The following is a 23,695-nucleotide window of genomic DNA, read 5'->3' on the forward strand; positions in this document are numbered from 1 at the left end:
AGTTCTTACACATCTCTGACTCTGACTCTGTAGAACAAAATGTATATTCTCAGACATTCACCATGATGGTGAATGAGAATAAAAACTGAGCTGCAGAGAAAAGTGGAAAATTGAACTGGTTTATTTCCAGTTTCTGGGTTTGATTCCCCTGACTGGACACGAGATGTGCAGATTATTCTGGGGAGCATTCACGGGAAGAGCAAGCAATAACTATACTACTGTCCTCCCTCATTATCCCTTATTATGCAATCTTTAATTATATGATCACTTACTATTTTTTCTATAGGACCCCTCCCTCATTTAGTGCACAGGATGGCAATGCTCAGGGAATGAATTAGAGTTGTGTAATGCAGAAGGCAGTTGTCTGTAGAGCCCCTGTTGGTTGCAGAAATTAGGTTTATAATGAATCAGGAAGGGATTGCAGGAAAAGAAATGATGGTCTTATGATTTTGCAAGTTGAAGGCCGCTCTGGAGAAATGGATTCTATCCCTGCCATTGCCACAGTGTTTTATGAGATTTTTGACAAGTCACTGAAAAAATAATGTTCCCTGTTGGCCACTAGTTGTACGTTCATTTTCTGGGTGTCTGGTTTTTAAGACACCCGGGATCAGACTTGCAGAAGTGCTGAAAGCACATAATTGCAACTGAAGTTGGCTGGAGCTGTGTTTGAACACATAAAGTGCTGTAAAATGACTAAGTACTCTGAGAAATCATGCCCTAGGGCACACAAAATTAGTGGACACTTCTGACAATTTTGGTCTCTGTGCCTCAGTTCCCCAACTGTAAAATGAGGATGGTAACAACTCACCTCACAGGATGTTGTGAAGATAAATTAATTATATCAGTGAAGCCCTTAGATACAATTATGAGAGCACAATAGAGAACAACAAGGCAGAAATTAACAATTCTGTATTTGATGCAGATTTGTATGGTTTGTGGTACATAAAATCAAGAGCCACATATTGAATCAGAAGGATATAAAGAAATATTGAATAACTTCCCATTCACTGTATAAGACAAGGGTCCTGTGGAAAAATAGTATCTAACTATTTTGTATATTGTTAAAGACTGCATCACAATGAATACACACAAGCAAGCTTCTGGCATTTTCTAACTTTTAAGGGCTTGATTCTGCAACCTTAATGATGTTCTTTTAATGTATATGTTCGGTGCCATATTATACAAAAGCAGTGATAGCAGAGGCTGCCTAGGGAATGCCTTTGTCTTGCTCTTTCCTAGTCAGTTCTGCCCATTCCTGGAGGTGTACCAGCTTGGTGCTGGATCCCCTCAGAATCTAACCCAGGCTGAAGCTAGAATTTGTCAGGTACACATCAAAGACACTGCTAGGTAATAATGATTATTAACACTTAGCACGGTTGTTCAAAGTACTTTAAAGACATTGACTAATCCTCACAGTACCCTGAAGTGAGCTGTAGCTCATGAAAGCTTATGCTCAAATAAATTGGTTAGTCTCTAAGGTGCCACAAGTCCTCCTTTTCTTTTTGCAAAAGAAAAACTAGAAAGAACAGACTAACGCAGCTGCTACTCTGAATCCAGTACCCTGATTGTTACCCCTATTTCACAGAGTAAGGAAGAGAGGTTTTGACTTGTCTCAGTACGCAGATAGCCATCAGTGTAAGCAAGAGGACACATTTTTTCCTTTCCTGGATCCAATGCTGTGCTCATGACACTAGATCTCTCTTTACCTAGGCCTCAATTCAGCAATGTACTTGAGCGCACGCATAAATTTAAGCGTATGTGCAGTCCCAGTGATATCACTGTTAGAACCACTCATGCTTAAAGTTATGCATAGATCAAAGTACCTTGCTGAATCAAGATATAACGTAGATGTTATAGGCCTTATATTACATTTGTGTTTCTAAAATATCTTGGGAGGGATACAGGCTTGGACATGAAAGCAGTAAGTCACAGAGCTTGGACTGTAGGAAATCCACAGATGTCACGTGGGTGTAAGAAAGCTAATGAGTTTCCCTGTTTTTATTATTTTATTTTATTATTAGCCTTATAATAAAGTGAATTATGTTATCAATCAAGTGAAGACATATCACGTCCTCTCACAGGCACAATGTATCCTTATCAATTTCTTGACATATTAGAAAGAAATAACATCCTAATCTGTGCCAGGTGGATTCTCGCCTTAAAAAGAAATAGAAGAGTAAAGCACAATGGAAGTCTGCGTGTAACTGGTGTGTCTGGTAATACAAAAAGAAAACTAGGGAAATGAACTATATGTAAAATCAACAATATAGTTGCTTTATTTACTTTGTTCACTAGAAATGGGGGGAAACAATGAGGAGTCCTTGTGGCACCTTAGATACTAACAAATAAGCTTATGCCCAAATAAATTTGTTAGTCTCTAAGGTGCCACAAGGACTTCTCGTTGTTTTTGCTGATACAGAATAACACGGCTACCACTCAGAAATGGGGAAGTGATTTAAAATGCCAATGTGGGTGTTGCCCTGTGCAAAATAAAAACAAAGGCTGAATTACTTGGCTTATTTCATGCATTTGTGTGCATCCCCAAAGAACAGATAGTTCTATGTTGGATTCTCGTTCATTGCCATGAAGTAGTTTTTAAGATTAGAGGACTTGACAATGACAGGAACATCCTGTTGACAAAAATGAATTCTTAAGATAAAACATTGGCTCAAGCAGAGCGGATGGTTTATTTCACAAGTGAAGAAAAAGTATTTCCTACTGTTTGGACACACATAATGGGCCTGAACCTGCACTTGCTAAGTTCATCTGGGTATATCTCACCAAATCAATTTTCTGCTATTGAAGAGGAGAGGGTCATTGGTGCACCTCAGTTCCTCCTATTCTCAACCTGTGGCACACAATAATTTAGTCTCCTGAGGCCTGTGATACTTTAGTCCAGAGGTAGTCAATTATTTTTTTGTCAAGGTCCAAATTTTTTGGTCAAGGTATAGTCAAGGTCCAGACTCCAGAGAAAATAATGAAATAATAATGATAATAATAAGTTAAAAGATTTCGGGGTCTGTTCAAAAGCATCTGGCAGTCTCGATTTGGCCCATGGTCTGCTTATGACTACCCTTGCTTTAGTCTGATCCCGGTTATTGGGCGCAGTGCCTGTAACTGGGTGGGATTTAGTGGCTTGTGATAAACAGGAGGTCAGACTAGGTGATCTAGTGGTCCCTCTTGGCCTTAAACTCTATATCTCTTTACTGATGAAATCTCATTATTCTCTTCTCAGATATCATGGGGAAGTTAGTCTGAGTCAGATATGCAGGATTGGGCCCAATATCTTAATAGGTGGCATTGACTTAGCTACTGGATGGCCAAGTTGGTCTCTTTATTAGGGTTTTTGTTGTGAGTGGCGGGTGGGTTTTTTCCAGTATATGTTACTTTTGGAGTAGGTTTGTTTGAAGCCTGGCATGCTGCTGTGGATAGACACTGTGAGATCTCCACTCTTCACAACAGTGCTACTGTGCATAAGGGTGGGAACAAAATTGCACAGAATAGGCTAGCTTTGGTGACTGCCATAAACTGAAAAAATAAAGCAGGATTCTAAAACAGGCAGAAATGCTTTTGAAAACCAGGGGCAAACAACCTTAAACGAACAAATGGCTTCCACGAGGCTCAGGAAAAGAGCACCCTCACACTCATGCAATATGTCCACTGAAGCTGCGAACAATCATTTTGCAGAGGAGGAAGTCACTGACCCTGTGGAGAAATGTGAGGAGGTTTATTAGTGAGATCAACTAGTCTCAGAAAACTGTATTAGCAGAGCAGGTTGCAGCTAAAAGCTTGGGGCCCCAACAAATAAAGAAAACTGGAATGTTTTCAGGAGAGATTTGAATCCTCAGACCATCAGATAAGCGACCTGAAACATCAGAAGCTGGTAGTAAACATCATCATCCAAGATGAGTTAAAATAGCAAAAATGTGATTTTAATTTTCAATATGTTGCCTAGATACAGCTGACAGACACATAATTTGTTGCAAATCCTATTTGACAATTTTGACGGTTTTTTCAGCAAGTAATTGTTTCTGAACAAATTTTCCCATTATTTGACTTGCCTTGGGCCTGTAAGGATTTGGTCTTACATTGGGCTTGTCTATGCTTGAAATGCCACAGTGGTACAATTGCAGCGCATCACCATAGGCACTACCTATGCCAATGGGAGAACCCCTCTCATCGTTGGTAGCTAGGTCAATGGAAAAATGTTTTAGTCAACCTGGCGCTGTCACCACCTGGAATTAGGCCGGCTTAATTCTGTCACTCAGTGGGGTAGATTTTTCACACCTCTGAATAATGTTCATCTCATTTTTTAGCTTGGATTAGGCCATTATTATTAGTACCATACCAAAGTACACAACCATATCTCTCTAGAGGTGATGAAATAACAATAACAAGGGAAAAGCTTCAGTGAGACAGTGACAAAAAAATTAATTCAGCCAGGGGTGTAGTTCCCTGCCGCCATCTCTTTGTCCCTAAAAGAGGATTCTGATTGTTTGATAATCTAGAAGACTTGCAGTTTTTTAGAAAATCTAACTTTTCACATTTGGATGCTCTGCCTAAGAGACTGTCCTTGGAAATCTAGTTGTGACAACAGAGAGGAGAAAACTCTCGGTCTCTTTCCAAATGTGCTGATCGAACTCCCTTTCCTTAGACGGGATCATTGAGTGTCACTCCTATTATGGAGTACCTCCTAGAATTACTGAATTAAGGCTCTTTTGTTCTTATTTTTTTCTTTTAAAAACAAATTATGTAATTGTACTAACGTTTAGCTTCATGTATAGATTGTTTTCCTCCTTTGGCTTACTTCATTTAAATAAGTCTCTACATTTTTGGGGTAGGAATATTGGGTCACATTGGGATTTCCAGAAAAGACATAAACCTACACTAAGAATACAGAGGAATTTAGGAAAACATAGGGATGCATAAGTCTGCTTGTCCCTGGAAGGGTGCTAACCTTGTTTTATATAAGTTGGAAAAATGGGTGTGGAGGTAAGAGTCCTGATCCCAGTTGATCAGTAGGTGATGTTGTTTTAATTTAAGTACAATACAGACAGCTAATATAATGTCCTCTTTTTCAAAGGAAAAATAATCATTTTTCTTGTTGACCTTTATCACACAGGCCACTGTGTGCTGTTAGTCCTGTTAAAGCAGTCTTTTTAGACAAAAATGGTATGGGCTTTCTGTAATAGCTTTTACCATAGTAGACAAACATTTCTATATTTTATGCCATTTCTAGTCTTGGTTACCCAATTATTTAAAGACCGTTCTTTATTGACTGCTTGGTGTTAGAGGACAAAAGTCTCTAATAATTATCATAGTGGGGAAAGTTGAATTTTTTTTTAGCTATCCCCAAATGGAATTTAAATCATTATGTACTATTTGAGAAAGGTATTTCCAAAATTATCCCTGATTTCTCATAGGTGTCACAGAAAAAATGGATCTTCTAAAGAGATGCGGAGAAGGAGGGAGTTGGTCTTTCCTATTAGCTTAGGGAGGGCATTCCATGAGCTATGGGCATCACAGATAAAGGTGTAGAGATGTTTGTGAAAATATCAGGCAGATGGATGTTGAAGGCTGGCAGCACGGATAGACTGGAGCAATGGGAGGGTGTCATGAAGAATCTTGAAAGTGAGAGGAAGCAACTTTAACTTGATGTGGTGGAGAAGGGAGAGCTAGTGAAGGGAGAGGTAATATGAGAGTAAGGAAAGTTGGTGTCAGGGAGAGCAGACAAGAGGAGGTTAAAGTAATCAAAACATAACTGATAAGAGCATCAACGAGTATTTTAGCAGTGTGGACCAATAGAAAAGGTCAGACTTTGGAATGTTATGGTGGAAGAAGCAGTGTTATTTGATTGTGTTCTGGATGTGTGGGGCAAAGGAGAGGGAGGAGGGTCAAAGTTGACCTCCAGATTATTGGACTGAGTGACAGGGAGCATGGTGGTGGTGTCAAAAGTGGCAGAGAAGGGCAAGAGTGGGGAAGGCCTGAGAGGAACGTTAAGGAGTTAACACGGCGAAAATGTAAATTTAAGCTAACAACAAGACATCTAAGAGATATCAGACTTGCAGAAATGCAGGTTTGTTCAAGGAGACAGATTAGGAGCAAAAAGGCAATTTTGTGAGTCTTCGATGGTCAAAGGTGGTGCTAAAAACTGTGTGACTATATTGTTGCCTGAAGAAGCTAAATATGATTGATCTTTCCTACCACTCTCTTTGCGGTACAAAATGCTGCCACAACGTTGCCCAAATCTACTAGAGGTGAGCATGCTCCAAGATCCATACTTTTTGGAAGTCATTCAGGACCCTAATTTAAAAACAAAGTCAAACACAAAACCTAATTATTAATCTGAAGATCTGTGATGATTTAACTGTTGAGTGTTTCCTGCCAATATCCTTACTGGATCAGTATGGTGCACTCTGCTCCCATTTGATTATATTTGCAGTGTCAGTAACTGCCAGGGGGAGGTAGAAGTACAAAATACCTTACTTGCACAGATTGGCTCTGTGCTCACATGAATTAAAGTCTTCACATACAAAATGTAGTGTGGGGGTGAGGGGGAGTGTTGATTAAAATATGCCGCAGGAGGTAATGTTTATCTAAACAAACAATGCTGGTGATTAGAAAGCTAATCAGGATATAGTTTATTCCAGAATGCATGACCAGTGTCTATAGTTATTCTTTATACCATAGTTTATTTGGGGATTAGGAATATTTTGCATTCATTCCCATCAAACAGTAAAAAGATGGAGCATAACACAGTTCAAGGTGCCAAATGGAACATTAATAAATAAATGTGAGCATCTGGCATACACATATTTTCTGATTGTTGTCTGAAATCCTATACCATACATTTTTTCGGTATGCAAGACATGAAACATCTTTCAACACACAAAGGGCTCGGTTTGCAATAAAATACACAGGAAACACTGTTTGCATTATTGTTACAGCCTTATTGGTCCTGGGATATGGGAGGGACAGTGTGGGTGAAGTAATATCTTTTATTGGACTAATTTCTGTTGGAGAGACAAGCGTCCGAGCTACACAGAGCTCGTCTCTGTCACCAACAGAAGTTGATCCAATAAAAGATATTATCTGATCCACCTTGTACATTTCTTAGAAAACACTGGCTTTTTTCACCCCATTGATTGAATATATTCTTTAAAAAACAGTCAAAAGTGAGCTTTGAACTTTTAGGCCTCATTAAGAAGGTTTCTGTATATTCCTTGCCCATGTAATTGATAGAGTAAATTTAGAACTAGCACATAAGGACATTAGCAAGAATGATCTACTTGCATGAACTGGTTTCCACTAACAGAGCACAGAGGAATGTGCCCCTTTCCCAGCCTGCTATGAGTATGTGTGACTCATGTAATTGAAGAGAAAAGGGTAGAGGTTTCAGAGCATAAATATGACTTCACAGGAGACAGTATACCTGCACGAAGACATTTTTTCTTTTCAATAAAATCTAAAAGCAATACATAAAATAGCAGTCTGCCTGTATTTTTAATGTGGATTTAAATTAAACAGGAAAACATTTTAGGAGGGGAAATTAATTTGATTCATAAGGAAAATCACAGGGCGTAACACAGGTCACAGAGTTTAAGACCAGAAAGGGCTATTAGATCATCTATCTGATCTCCTGTGTATCACAAGCATTAAACTTCACCCCAGATACTCCTATATTAAGACCAAAGTCTTTAGTTAGACCACAGGCAGAGAACAGGAGGGAGATCAAGCTGTCACCAGAGTCTGACTCCCACGCAATGGCAAGGAATTGACTAGGTGAGACACGCCCAGATGATCCCAGCAGGAGAACCACATCTTCTGCTTCAGAGGAAGGTGATAAACCCCCAAGGTCCTTGCCAGTCAGACCTGGAAGAAAATTCCTTCTTGACCTCAAACCTGGTGATCAGTTAGACACTGAGCAAATGAGCAAGACACACCAACCAACCATCAAGAAAAGGTTCTGTGTTTCACTTCAGAGCACTGGTCCTCCCTGTCTGATATCCCATCTCCTCGTGTGGCCAATTTCTGATGCTTCAGAGGAAGGTGGAAAACAAACAAAACATCACCAAACCAGAATACATGTGGCCAATTGTGCACTGTCAAGTGATATTACTTTAGGTAGGTAATGAAGCATGTGTGGTTTATAAAACATATTCTCAATCAAAAGTACAGTAGAACCTCGGAGAACATAAGAATGGCCGTTCTGGGTTAGACCAAAGGTCCATCCAGCCCAGTATCCTGTCTACTGACAGTGGCCAATGCCAAGTGCCCCAGAAGGAGTGAACCTAACAGGCAATGATCAAGTGATCTCTCTCCTGCCAGCCATCTCCACCCTCTGACAGACAGAGACTAGGGACACCATTCCTTACCCATCCTGGCTAATAGCCACGAATGGACTTAACCTACATGAATTTATCTAGTTTTTAAACCCTGTTATAGTCCTAGCCTTACAACCTCCTCAGGCAAGGAGTTCCACAGGTTGACTGTGCACTGTGTGAAGAAGAACTTCCTTTTATTTGTTTTAAACCTGCTGCCCATTAATTTCATTTGGTGGCCTCTACTTCTTATATTATGTGAACATATCAGTAACTTTCCTTATTCACTTTCTCCACACCACTCATGATTTTATATACCTCTATCATATCCCCCCTTAGTCTCCTCTTTTCCAAGCTGAAAAGTCCTAGCCTCTTTGATCTCGCCTCATGTGGGACCCGTTCCAAACCCCTAATCATTTTACTTGCTCTTCTCTGAACCTTTTCTAGTGCCAGTATATCTTTTCTGAGATAAGGAGACCACATCTGTACGCTGTATTCAAGATGTGGGTGTACCATGGATTTATATAAGGGCAATAAGATATTCTCCGTCTTATTCTCTATCCCTTTTTTAATGATTCCTAACATCCCGTTTGCTTTTTTGACTGCTGCTGCACACTGTGTGGACGTCTTCAGAGAACTATCCACAATGACTCCAAGATCTTTCTCCTGATTAGTTGTAGCTAAATTAGCCCCCATCATCTTGTATGTATAGTTGGGGTTATTTTTTCCAACGTGTATTACTTTACATTTATCCACATTAAATTTCATTTGCCATTTTGTTGCCCAATCACTTAGTTTTTTGAGATCTTTTTGAAGTCCTTCACAGTCTGTTTTGGTCTTCACGATCTTGAGCAGTTTAGCATTATCTGCAAACTTTGCCATCTCACTGTTTACCCCTTTCTCCAGATCATTTATGAATAAGTTGAATAGGATTGGTCCTAGGACTGACCCTTGGGGAACACCACTAGTTACCCCTCTCCATTCTGAAAATTTACCATTTAGTCCTACCCTTTGTTCCCTGTCTTTTAAGCAGTTCTCAGTCCATGAGAGGATCTTCCCTCTTATCCCATGACAACTTAATTTACGTAAGAGCCTTTGGTGAGAGACCTTGTCAAAGGCTTTCTGGAAATCTAAGTACACTATGTCCACTGGGTCCCCCTTGTCCACATGTTTGTTGACCCCTTCAAAGAACTGTAATAGATTAGTAAGACATGATTTACGAACACGGGAGTTAAGAACTGACTGGTTTCAGAGTAGCAGCCGTGTTAGTCTGTATTCGCAAAAAAAAAAGGAGTACTTGTGGCACCTTAGAGACTAACCAATTTATTTGAGCATAAGCTTTCGTGAGCTACAGCTCACTTAATCGGATGCATCTGGTCAACTGACTGGTCAACCACAGACCTCATTTGTAACGAGAAGTACACAATCAGGCTGCAATGGAGAAAAAAAACAACAACAAAACAAACAAACAAATGCAATACTTTACTTGTCAAGTGTAAACTACAAAAAAAATAAAGCGAAAGTTAAAGAAATAAAAAAAGATTTGACAAGGTAAGGAAACTCTGTGCTTGTTTCATTTTAATTAAGATGGTTAAAAGCAGCATTTTTCTTCTGCATAGTGAAGTTTCAAAGCTGTATTAGGTCAATGTTCAGTTGTAAACTTTTGAAAGAACAACTATAATGTTTTGTTCAGAGTCACAAACGTTTCAGAGTTATGAACAACCTCCATTCTCGAGGTGTTCATAACTCTGAGGTTCTACTGTCTTTGTATTAGAAAGTTCATTTATGTAACTGTCCAAGTTGTTTGTAATGTTTATAAATGGTGGATGCTTTTTATTTTCTTTCAGATGCTTTATTCCAAATGTCTATGCTGCCCTCTTCACTGCTGCTCTCGTACCATTAATGTGCCTGGTGGTGGTATTTGTGGTATTCATCCATGCCTACCAAGTGACTCCCCAGTGGAAAGCATATGATGATATTTTCAGAGGAAGAACCAATGCTGCAGGTAGGAGACATGGGAGGATTCCATGAAGGCAAATAAAAACATTGAAGGCAATTCTAACTTAAAGTGGAATTCAGTCTAGTGCAGAGTACCTGTATAGAAATCCTGATTCAGTTAAGTTCTTATGCACATACATAAGTTTAGGCACATTAGTCGTCCCTTTGAAGTCAGTGAACTATACTTCCATGATTAAAGTTATGCACATGCTTTGTATCTTGCTGAATTGGAGACAAAGGCCATTGCACTACTTCAACTTTTAATATGGTCTTGAGCAAAATATAGGATATTGTGTGGGATCTCTGCACTAAAGTGAACATCATCCTTTAGGAATAAGGAATTGATTGTGTTTATTTATGGTTTAGAGTTACTCCTTGTTTTGAAATTTCAGGTACTAGTCCCAAGTAAATGAAGAAAAGTTCTGCACATAAGAAACATGCTTAGTTAAAAAAAAAATCTGTCTCAAGCACAGCAGGGATGGGTATTGATTGGTCTTTCCTGTTAGAATGGTTATTAATAAAATAGTGTTCACTAAACCAAATTCTAATGTCATCTTCAGTAAGTTAGGCCAACACTTTAATAATAGGGTACTGTGTGGATGACTAAAAGGAACTGTTTTCTCTTCATAGTGTCTTTGGATCAAATTTAGCTATGGTGTAAAGAGGTGCAATTCCATAGGCCAAGGCTGAATTTGGCTGTTAGGTTTTATAAACTGTGAAATGGTTCTTGAATCAGTTTTTATATGTAAAGAGAGTTTCATCTATCTATAGAAAAAATAAGTTGAATAAAAAAGAGGAAGTGAGTCACTACCAAATTCATTTCACAAGTCCAGGATATGACACTATGCAAATACAGTATATAAAAGGTACCTTTGTTAGATTCCAGTACTAAAAACTGCAGTGATTTAGTTTTAAAACCTTAACTAAATAAATAACTATTTACTAATTAAACAGATATTATTATATGTATTGTATATGTGCTGGCATGTCACAGCATCCATTCGAAATATATCTTTTGCAGTGCAAAAATAAAATATCAAGTATATGGGGTCTGGGAATTTCCCCAAAGTTGAATTTGTCCTTCACTGGTAAAGTACCAAATTAGCTAACAGGAATATATGTTTGTATTAGATCCAAATGACACAATATAACAGTTTGTTTTATCTGTACTTAGCATTACATGGCTTGTTTGCACTTTGTTCTCTACTTATCCTCCGGAGATAGAAAAGGCAATGTCTGCAGCCTACCTAAAAGTGGCATAGCACACTCTGTGACAAAGAATGATTCATTTATTCAGTGGTGAATAATACTGTAAGTTCAGTTACAAGGAATCCTTTTTCATATTTCAAAGATATTTTGATCCACCATCTTACTCTTCAATGGGTTGTGTATGAAGATATTTGGTGAATCTCCTGTACATGAAAGCCCTGGAGGCTTAAGTCTTTTGTCTAATTAGAAAGCAAAGTACAACACATTCACAAGTAATGAATGCTTCCCTACTCTGACCAGCTCATGAATCTCATGAATCTCAATGTAGGCCAGAACTGGAAGTTCTTTTAACTAGCATCCTTGCTGCCAGTCTCAGTAATGATAGATTTTGTGATGTAGACACTAATTCTCTAGGAAGTGGGCTGAGATCCCCAGTTTTCACACAGATCACTCACTGAACTGTCAGGTGTAATGACATTTAGGCCTAGACTTGTAATAAAATCAGTGCAGGCACAAAGATTCACCCTTGCAGAGCGTATTGTGGGATTGGGCTCTTTGTCACTGTGTACTGAGCCTGGATTCAGATCTACAGCTTTGAGATGAAAGTCTGATCATTAATCCTTTTCCATCTGTTCGTGTGAATTTTAATTTTGTATTTGTAATATTAGAATTGCTAATCTGTTGCATTTTGAAATGAGGTGTAAAACATTTGGTTCATTCATGTAAGATGGGAAAACCAGATCAGATGTAAAACTCACTGGCCTACTTAACTACTGTAACTTTCAATCCTGTTTGCACAGAACTAGTGGAGTCAGTCCTATCCAATGTCTAGGTGTCATTAAGGAAAGACAATACTTAGGCAATAACATACATAAAGTCAGCAAGGAGGATGGCAGAAAATATTAACAGTAACCATGCCTGGGTGAATCAAAGGCATGAACTAGTAGATATGAACAAAGGCATAGTTAACTTAGTATGGGTTGTCAGTGCTTTGTTGTAAGCCAGTACAAAAGTAGAGTGGAAAGGGCATTGTGACGTGTCTGGAGAAAATGAAGTTGTGAAGAAAGCACAAATGAAATGTCAATAAGAGCTTCTTTTTATCAGGAAAAGAGGGTGAACCTTCCAGTTGTCATATATCATCCAGGGAAATTGGCCTTTAATTATCTTAGGATTTCTGCAAGGAAAATATTACACGCAAGTTGCTTTCTGGTATGGTTGGCAATATTTATAGCTTTTACAAGGGTAATATCTAATTATTAGTATATTCAGAATGTAATCTCCTCGAGATAGGGGGCCTGTCATCTCACTTGCCTGTGAAATGCACTGAACACATATGGCACCATATACATAATAAACAATAGGCTTTTTGACTGTCTTGTCCAATATTTCTTTACTGTCACATGAGAAGAGGCTAGATCACTGAACCTTCTCATGGGAATATACATTGTGTTTTAAGGCCTACTATACTTTTATTTAAAGTATGGCTTTCCACTGTATTTTATTTTACATTTGCGTAATCAAAAAGTGAATGAAGGAACTGATTATTTTAAGAGAACTGTCTGATGTCTTGAGGTAGTCCTCTCTATGAAGAGGGTACAAAGTGTTGTGAGAGACATCATGATTCATGATCATGTTTAAAGAATAGAACTGTGCAAATACAGAAGAAAAGTATTTGCAAATATATTAGGATATAAAAACTGATGATTCACTTTGCTGGTATTTGTGAACTCTTTTTTTTTCATGTTGATTCCAGTGAGCAAAGAATGTTTGCAGAAAGCAAAAGTGTCACAAATTCTCATTTATGTACGCATTTGCACACAAATATTCATATAAGTATACACTCGCAGAACTGTTTATGTGGTCATCTTGAAAGTTGTTCGGGAATCATTCAGTTAGAAAGTTGTAAATATAACATGCGTCTATTGATATAGACCAATTACCAATGTGAATAGTGAAAAACGAATATTCACAGCAATTGTTTCACAAACAATCCACAGGCTAAATATTTTTCACACAATTTGCTGAATTATTTATTTGTTTTGAGAGCACTTCTTGTCTAAGTTTTGCCTCACCTACTCTCTTTGGATCTTAGTGTAGTTTATGGGAAAAGCTCAGACATTCTACTTTATTCTTTAAACTACAATGGGTTTGTCCCTAAAACCTATTCTATGGTCTTTTCTTGAACAGAACTTTCATCAACTTCAATAGGAGTTTTGTTGAATGAAGTCGGAACGGCACAATTTGTCCCAAAATACCATTTACACCACTGGAAACTTTCAAAATAATCAGAGCTCTAGGTGGCTAACCTAAGCTAGAAATGTGAGTCCAAAAAAGTTTCACATAGTCTCTTTTCCCAGAGATTTGGAAGCATAACTTTTAAAGGAGCTTTAACTTGTACAACTTTCTCTTTCACAGCATATCAGCCCATGTCTCCCTGAAAGGGCAAAATTCTCCCCTTGGATACGAATGGAAGTATTGTACTTCACTATAGGTGTGGATAAATTATTATCAATGGCAAAAGGGGTTCCCACATGTTCTGGGTAGTGAGCACAGAATAACAACATTGGATATTATCATATGGATCTCAGAGGAAAATTGCACCCTAACTCAGCTTCAGGGATAACATGTTTTCACATGAATAAATTCCTTAGGCAGTTAGAAATAGGAATAGTTCTTTAGGCTATTTCCCAACTGTAATAGGGAATAAATATAGGTTGTTTTCAAATTAAACATTCAGGTTTTTATCTTTCCATTTATTTTTCTTCAATGTCCATTTTTACTGTAGACTGGGTAAATTCTGCAATCTTTGGGCATGTTTGAGTTCTCCTACATCCTTGTGCCAGCATCACAGGTCACCAGAGCAAGGCAAGACATGGTTTCACACTCCTGTTTCACTGATTTTGGAGACATTGCTTTTTTCAAAGGCACAAAGCAACATGTAGAGGTCATTGCTCTCTTCCCACCTTACGGTTTTTCTAGGGGGCAAAGGAGGACTGGAATTGATTGTCGTCGTCCTACTTTCCAAATGAAGATATGAACACTAAGCATCATTGCTACATGATAGCATCTGCATTGCCATATGTTGTATCACATGGCATTGGAGGTAGCTGGCATCAGGTCAAGGAGAGAGGGGGGCACAGGAGGGTCAAATTTTTATTATTTTGGGGAAGAATGAGTGTCTGAACTAGTCATGAAAAGGAGAATGCTATGAAGGAAAAGGCTAGTTTACAAGAATGTATTTCAGAGTAGCAGCCGTTTTAGTCTGTATTCTCAAAAAGAAAAGGAGGACTTGTGGCACCTTAGAGACTAACCAATTTATTTGAGCATAAGCTTTCGTGAGCTACAGCTCACTTCATTGGATGCATTTGTTATCTAAGCAAATCAGAACTTTTTGAAGGTGTAAATTTGGTTTTGCCTAGAAAGAATATTTGCGGAAAGTGAACACAAAGATGATATGGGCACAGTTTTGAAGCTCATTCATTTGAATTTCTACTATCTAAAAATGTTTTTCAGTATTAACCCAGCTCTACACATTCACTTTAAACATACAGCTCTTCACGGCTTGCTAAGCAAAAGTCTTTGCAGTTTTCACTAAACTTGTGTCTCTAGTTAGCCAATGAAATTCACAGTGTGTGAATACCACTGTCCCTCCAGACCACCTAGGAATAGAGTATCTGAAAAGTTAATCCAGATTCTGCAGTGGGTCTTCAACTCTAGCCAAGAACAATTAAGAGAAATTAGACTCTCACTGCCGGTTCAACAACCTAAAGGGGGGAAAGCACAACAAGCAGTATTTTTAATCATTCTTTTTATTGACTTTTCCATTGTTATAAAAACTGTAACCACTGCAGGATGAGGAAAAATAGGCAACATAATAGCAAAAATACAAACATTGAGGAGTGCTTGTGAGTGTGCACCTAGTTCTTTTTTAATTTGTTTTTCATAACAGGATATTTCTTATGTTCCACAAGCCAAAAAAAAAAGCATATTCTGCTCAAAAAGGTACATACTCCATTTCCAGTTTATGAATTCATTTCATTTCATTCACATTTTTCCTACTGTTCTGGCTCAACCTCGGGGTAAGTGTCCCAAAGGGTCTTGGTCCTTTTGACAGTTCTTCTTTGTGATGGGTCAGATTTAAATAATAAATTCAGGGGGAAACAGTTATCAGATAAAGTTAGGCTATTTTTGTTGCACAAATAACAAAGGAACTTCTAAATATAATATATTATGTTTACAAACAGAAGAAAAAGAAAATTGGCCATTAACATTCTAGCAACCAGCAGTTTCAAAATCCAGGGTACTATGTATACAAAATTCATTATATTTTTATATATTGTTTTTTTCTTATTTAAGAGCTGAATTTATCAGTAGGGCTTTCCCTTGATACCCTTGAGACAGATTAGTATATGTTTCTATATGTCTTCTATTTTGTGAATGGGCATATTAATTGTTAAACCATACTATGCCTTCACTTTGGCACTATAGCCTCCATCTTGAGATGACACACCTGGGAAGTGTCACGGGAAATCCTTGCATGTGGGAGGGCTAATAACGGAGAGCAATCAAATGGAAGCACCCAAGAACAATGAGCTTGCTGCATCCCAGGGGGAACCAGTTTTCCCAGTGTGCACTTCAGGTGGGCTGGAGCTAAGTAACGAATCAGCTGGCAATAAATTTGAAGCCATGCAGTGGGAGTCACCTAACAAACTTCATAAAAGGGAGACTCTCTCAAGGTGGGCAGACCAAAACCAGAAAGAGTAGTGAGAATGCAGAAGGATCCTTGACTCCCTGGAAGACACTAAGACACAAAAAACTCAGAGGAGGGATGTGGAAAATGAAACAAGTGCTTATCTTTCCATAGATCTGTATATCTCTTGTTCATTGTCTTTCAGTAACCTGGGATTGGTTTAAAGGTGCCTTTGCAAAGTCTCTGTGTTACTTGCTGTAACTGTCACGAAGTCCCCAAAGGGTGAAGTTTTAATCCAGAGTGCCCATCAGGATGGAGCTATGGAGAGGGCATACAAAAGTTACTGGGGAGACTTAAGAGGTCCATACTTGTCTTGGGGGCCTAAGGCAGCTGAGCTGCAGGGCCCCACATTCCAGAAAGGGGTACCAGCATTGGAGTCTGTATTCCAGGAGTGTGCATGAAAGGCTGGATATAGAGCCAGTGTCTGGATGCTGCTCAGACTCAGTAAACTTAAGAGCACATGGGATCCAAGGCTTTGGGTCCAGAAGCCTGGTGACTGTCTGCAAAGGGGGAGCTCAGCTAGGGCTGTAACAACTCTTTGTCATCCAGTTTTACTATTACAGCATAATTGCCTAAAACTCACCAGACCAATAAGGCAGTTGTTTCTTGTTTGTGTCTTTTGCCACTTTTCAGCTGCATTATGGTAATTTGCCTTTTATAGGTTTTCCTGCTGCTTTGCCTGAAGTTGCAACTTATTCAAAATTCTGCTGGCTGATTGTTCATGATAATGTGAATCGCTGATCACACAGAGGTTGCTCTGTTGGTGTTCTGTGAAGCAGTGGGATGTTTTTCTAATCATTTATTCACATAGATTACTTCTTATGATGATACTCTGACACATTTTTATAATCTTCTGTTCCCGTGACTTGAATCTTAGCCTGAAGTCCAGTTTGTAGGGTATGTTAATTATTGCTATTATGAATTCATTGTTAGAGAAGAGCTCCTGGTTCCCTAAACTCTTAGACTGGGAATGTGCTTCTCTTTAACGTTCATTGTTTACCTTCAGAGTCACTAGTTTTAACAACTGCAAAGTGTGGGGCATTCATGTAAATGGCATTTTTGAAGACGGGATTAATTAATGTACACTCCACACAGTATTTCAAATTGTGCAAACAGTTACCCAGGGCTTCTGCTTTCCCTTACAAAGTCAGTTATGACTGGCACTGTCAAACTATAAATATATAGCCTACAAGTCTAAAACAAACAAAACTGCACAATGTTAAAGTGAATTGGGAATTCTGGATTCACCTTAACTCAGACTTGCCAACATGTGACACGAGTCATCAAAATTTGTGACACGGACCAAAATGGGGAACACCGGTTTGCTCTTCCTACTTTGCTCACCCCTTGTTTGCTCCCTTTGTTCCCTCCTCAGTTTTCTTCTGTCATTTACTCTTCTTCTTCTCCCCATATTTGCTCTCATCTTTGTTTTCTACCTGTTTCTGCATATTTCAGCATTTCCTTATGGGAATCAGAGAGCTTTTCACAATGCATGAGTGTCATGATCTGGTCTGAGTCTCACAGTTAAAGCCATTCAACCACATTGGGCATAATTTGACTCTTTCCCTAAGACAATGCACAACCCAGTTGTATATGTAAAAACTGGACAAAAATTTAATCCAAAGGTTGGGCCAATAATGATTTGAGAGGAGGGAATTCCATAATTAAGACAAGGAGCAAAAGACCTGTAACTATGGAAAAGAACTGGATCTCACAGAAACAGGTATGCCCAATCAGGGTGGTAATACATATTTTCAGGAAATGGATGGACTGACAGTAACTTAAATGAAACTCTCCATCTACTAAACTGATAAACAATGGGTGATATGTAGTTTTGCCATGGGTAGCGATCAAATACAGTTCAAGTTACAGTATATAATGCACACCAAAGCTGTGTTGCAACATGTCCCACCCACACTGTACTGCCGCTGACTTTACTGTTCCACCACAGCTTTCTATTCTGTATTACTTGAGGTTTATTGAGGGAATATGTAGGTGGGTGGTTGCTCTTTATTTGATCATGGTTGGTTTTAGACTTAACTATAAGAGAAAAGAATTTGTCTGAAAGCACAATTTTTTTCCATAAAGAAACCACAGACATTTCGTCTCTTCAACTCCAAGCCCTATTGAATTCAGACCTATTTATTGATACTCTCTTTTCTTACCCTGTACCTATTTTTGCAAACTATTTAAAACCAGATATTTTACAGTTGCTTAGCAGGTTTAGTTGTCCTAGTTTTTGAGGCATTGTTTGATCAAAATATACCCAGTTGTCAGAACGAAATGTCAATGAGGTGAACTCAGACAGCTTTTGAACTACAAATAGTGGCTGAGCTTCAGCATTATATTAATAGGCTATGATCTCCTTATTGACAATACTGCTGAATAATAAAGCCGAGGATGTTCTTATAACAAAACTGGGCACACAGCAAGCATGAGACACACTTTGTATCTTTTTAAATCGACATATGCAGATCCCAAAGCTTGTGGTTATATTTATTATAGAGTTATAGTTCACCATCTCAGTTGAAGTCTTTGAGATCTTGTTAGATTTACTGGGCTTGATTCTGATTTTACTTGAACTGGTTCTACATTGGTTTAATTCAGTTGAGTTAGTGTTGTTCTTGATAAGTGCTGGTGGGGAAGTGACATTAGAATGAGGCTCCCCATACTTCAAAAGTACTTCAGATTGAGAGAGCTTATCAATCCATTTTCTTCATCTTTTACTCTTAAAATATGTTAAGTCATTATGGATTTCAGAATATATTTTTTGGGGGGGCTAAAATTACTTAAAGTTAGTATTGCACATACAAAAATCTGGTTTGCACATGCAGAAATGCTGCTTTTGGCATGCTCCGCAGATTCATTTTGTTCCATCAGCACTCGAGTTTTCCAGTGGTAAAGCTACATTGCAAATGAAAATAAAAAGCTACTATAAGAAGTTGTTTGAACTTACTTGCAATTTTTTTTGCACTGCTAACTTCTTAGGCCCAACTATGGGTTTTAGAATGTGTGTACATTACTGCTCTTTGTCTTCACTACATTGCATTAATTCCATTTTACATGGAAGTGTGAGCTAAGTTAATTAAAGGAATACAAAGGTACTGAACATGATTGTGAGATTTAGACAAAGAAATGGCATTTCTATTCATTAACATTTGAACACAGATAAATGAATAGCTGTACTGGTAACTACTGAATTTCCCTATTTATAGAAAAGTGTTAAGTAGATAATAGAACAATTCCTTACTTTATGTTTAAAAATAAAAATGTGGTAATTCTCACAAAAGAATTAGTTGTTTATTACTCTCAGATATTAGCAAATAGAACTGCCAATTATATGTTATCTTTTCAAAAATACGAAAAGCAAATATCTAATCAGTGTTTTGGGGATCTGGTTCAGTGATGCATACAACATAGTGTGAAAAGAAATACTTAACACTTATAGTAAGAAATATAGCACTACATAATACTTAGTGCTTTAAAGTGTTCTACATCTTAAAACACTTGAACACTTTATGAAGTCAATAGGAGTGAAGATTATAGACACTGTGATGGCATGCATGTTCCCATTCTTCTTCAAGTAGTGTCTCTATGGGACTTCCGCTGTAGGTGTGTCTGCATTCCTGTGCTGCTGATTGGAGAATTTTAGTAGCAGTGTCCGTTTGACTCACACATATATTGCACCCTGCATGTGCTCTGCCACGAGTTCCTTTTCTACCACAGAGTTTATTATGAGAACTCTGAAGTAGAGGGGAGCAGGGTGAGTTGTGGAGCACCCATAGAGAGACATATCACAAAGAACCATAGTTACTGCACAAGGTGAGTAACTTCTTTCCATGGCTGATACGTACCCCAAAACATTTGCAGGTTCATTTTCTGCAAATTTGCTGCATGCTTTCCTCTCTGGGGTTGGTTCTGTGGAAGTGAAACTGGGTAGGCCCTGCAGCCAGCTGATCATAAGACCCTGAAGCGGCAATGGAAAAATCATGACCAAACCTAATGCATCTCAGGACAACCTTGCATGCTGGTTTCTCTTAAACAACATGTACTATGCTAAGGCCTGCTCCAAAGTCCATTGAAAGTAATGGGAATCTTTCCATTTACCTCAGTGGGCTTTGGATCATGTCCTTGGTATGGAAGAGCTATGAAGAGAGCAACGTGTTGCATAGTCACATTTCCCTTCTTCAGTTAGCAGTATTGTGTTCCTCTCCATCCATCAGTGGGGAGCATAGGGACCTATCTTATCCTCACAATACCACTCTGAGATAAATAGGCATTAGTAGCCTCATTTTGCAGATGGTCAAATGGAGTAAGAGACGATTGATGTCTTGTCCTTGGCCATAGAGGAGAAAGTCAATACCTAGACCAGGATTAGAATTGAGTTTTCTGGTTCCCAGCTCTGTGCTCAGGCCGTAGGACTCTATTGGCTGAAGTGGCTTTGTTGTGGTATCTTCCACTAATAAGGAATGTATCCTGTTAACTGTTCTGGAGAGCTAAGTGTTCCTTTATTTTATTGCTTTAGCTTTTCACCTCAGGAGTTCTAGGTTTCCATTTGTCATACATAGTGTAGATTTTCATCTGCAACACAAAATCGTGACGTAATCTGGTCAGGAAAGGTACAGCAGGTGATTTGAAAGTCATGACTGAGATAATGTCAAACAATGCCCTGTCCATGTCGAAGTCAATATCAAAGTTCTCATTGAGCAGGATCAGGTCTTATGTGGGGAAACCTGAAAAATACAGGACCAGCTCATGCTGTGCTTTTTTCCAAGTAGTTCCCCCCACAGTGAAAGTTTAAACATTCATTTAATAAGATTAATTGTCAAAATAATAATAAAGTCCCTGAAGTAATTATTCCCTGCCTTGCTGGAAGATAGGCAGCCAATGCGATGGCTGTGTTCATGTGACTTTTCTCTTGGAACGTAATAGGAAACACAAAAACAACAAGGAGTCCAGTGGCACCTTAAAGACTAACAGATTTATTTGGGCATAAGCTTTCATCGGTAAAAAACCCCACTTCTTCAGATGCATGGAGTGAAAATTACAGATGCAGGCATTATTATACTGACACATGAAGATAAGGGATTTACCTCACAAGTGGAGAACCAGTGCTGACAGGGCCAATTCAATCAGGGTGGATTTGGTCCACTCCCAATAATTGATGAGGAGGTGTCAATTCCAGGAGAGGCAAAGTTGCTTTTGTAATAAGCCAGCCACTCCCAGTCCCTATTCAAGCCCAAATTCATGGTGTGAAATTTGCAAATGAATTTTAGTTCTGCAGTTTCTCTTTGAAGTCTGTTTCTGAAGTTTTTTTGTTCAAGTATAGCTTCTTTTAAATTTGTTTTAGAATGTCTAGGAAGATTAGTCTTTAAGGTGCCACTGGACTCCTTGTTGTTTTTGTGGTTACAGACTAACATGGCTACCCCCTGATACTTGACACCAATAGGAAACATAGGCAAGGAAGGCTGTACATGCTCCTGTGTATTCCCATTTACCTTTGTTCAATATCCCTCTCTTGTCTGTCAAATTTGCTGGCATAGCATTAATTACAAGGAGAAGGGGCAATGCTTTGCAGAACACCTCTGCAAAGTGAAATTTACAAAACTGGGCAAATATGGACTTTGAAATCTGTCATGAGAACTGTCAACAGTAGAAGCCAATCCAGATTCACTTGACTTTAAGAAAAGAATTTTATTTATTTATGCTATATTCTGCTTCCCCTTTTTGTGAACTTTGCACTGTATTGCCATATCATTTCCTCAACATTACTTAGATCCTGTGGACTACAAATACAATAAGAGATATGAATATATCTGGATATAAGGCAATATAGGAAGACAAACATGTATAAAATATATCTGGATATTAGGCAATCCAGAAAGACATATATAGTTTAAGTTTTTGAAAACATCTCTTTATATTGTCTGGGTTTTGTGCTTAAGGCCAGATTCTGCAAGCACTTTTGCATGTGAGTGAACTCAACATGCAAATACTAACTTTGAAGACAATGAGAATAGTTAAATAAAGTTACTCACATGCTCATGTTTTTACAGGACCATACTCTTGTTTAATTTGCAGCATAAGTAACAACAAATCAGTGACAAATCTATATTCTCAGTTTAAAATGTAAGAGTCATAAATTTTAGTATTGTTCATATTTTGGATTCTCCCTCCCCCACAGGCCCCTCCCCCCACCATTCTAGGAAGCAAATCTTCCTTATTTTTCCTCTAAACTTCCAGTGTTTATCGAGAACTCCTCCACTTAGTTTACATATTTACCAAAGCCACGTGTACACTTCCCCACCCATAAAGCAAGAGTCCCTATTTATCTCATTTAATTGGATTGTCTCACACTGAACCTTTCAGATCTGTTTGGTAAATCAGCCAGCAGGTGGTGCTCTAGGTGAGGGACAACACAAATCCATATCCCTACCACCCCCCCACCCCCACCCCCGTTGCCCCCACCCACCACCACAAGACAAAGAGTGGGCAACCTCAGAAATGCACCGGGTCATCACTGGAGCATGAACTCCAATGTTAGTCCTTTAAAGAAAGATATTCAGGTGCACAAAGGGTAGTGAGAGAGATCTGAAAACTAAAGCTTCTTTATACATGGGTAATGCTGAAAGTGTTTTTTACAAGGCATAACAACTGAAAGACTATGTTTATGGTTTCCAGAGATCCCACTGGTCTTATACCTGTTTGCCCTGATTTCCATTACATGGCTTTGGGGAGGACTGCACATGGCTTACAGGCACCTCTGGATGTTAGTCTTCTTTGTTATCTTCAACAGCCTGCAGGTAAGAGCTTTTCCTTGCTGTCCAATTACGGAGAATGGGAAAGCCTCGATTGTGCATAATATCTCACATTTCAAGTTGTAAAAGTTGTTTAGAAACCAGGAGCAAATAGAAGGCTCAGTAGGTTACCACTATGCAATGGTCACTAGAAATGTGCTTATTTTTAGAATTAATATATTGGATGCATATTCAAGTAATAGGTATGTTATTCCAAAACAACAGCAACAATAATAATTACACCGAAATTCATCTCATAATCAATACACTGGTGAGAAAACAGCACCTCTTCTGTACACAATATAATCCTGTGGCAATAAGTCTAACGAAGTAATACAGGCAATTGCAAAAATAAAATGGGAAGAATTTCATTTAAAACTAGGGTAAGTATCAGATAGAAAAGGTTTAAAATTATATGCAACAAAACACTAATATTTAAATTGAAACCTGTCCCATGCTATGTATACACAGATAAAATAAGATCTTTTCAGACTAGAAGTTGTGTTTGAGTTACAAAAACCACCCCAAAAAAAAAAAAGATATGAGATATACTAGTATTCTCATCTTGATACATAGCACTACATGTAACTTCTGTTAATGCTACCAGTGGCCCTGATCCT

The 23,695-nt window shown here is 38.4% G+C and overlaps 1 protein-coding gene across 1 annotated transcript in view; it reads left to right on the plus strand.

Annotated features, from left to right (window-relative positions):
- The window catches only part of ADGRV1 (adhesion G protein-coupled receptor V1), a 414,454-nt gene that overhangs the window by 332,612 nt on the left and 58,147 nt on the right, over positions 1-23,695 (plus strand). The window contains exons 87-88 of the mRNA XM_084628496.1: positions 10,169-10,326; positions 22,960-23,081. Of these exons, the coding sequence (XP_084484622.1) occupies positions 10,169-10,326; positions 22,960-23,081 (280 nt within the window). The remainder of the gene's footprint in view (positions 1-10,168; positions 10,327-22,959; positions 23,082-23,695) is intronic.

This window comes from Lepidochelys olivacea, assembly GCF_965140295.1.
Source record: "Lepidochelys olivacea isolate rLepOli2 genome assembly, chromosome: 5".
NCBI lineage: Eukaryota > Metazoa > Chordata > Testudines > Cheloniidae > Lepidochelys > Lepidochelys olivacea.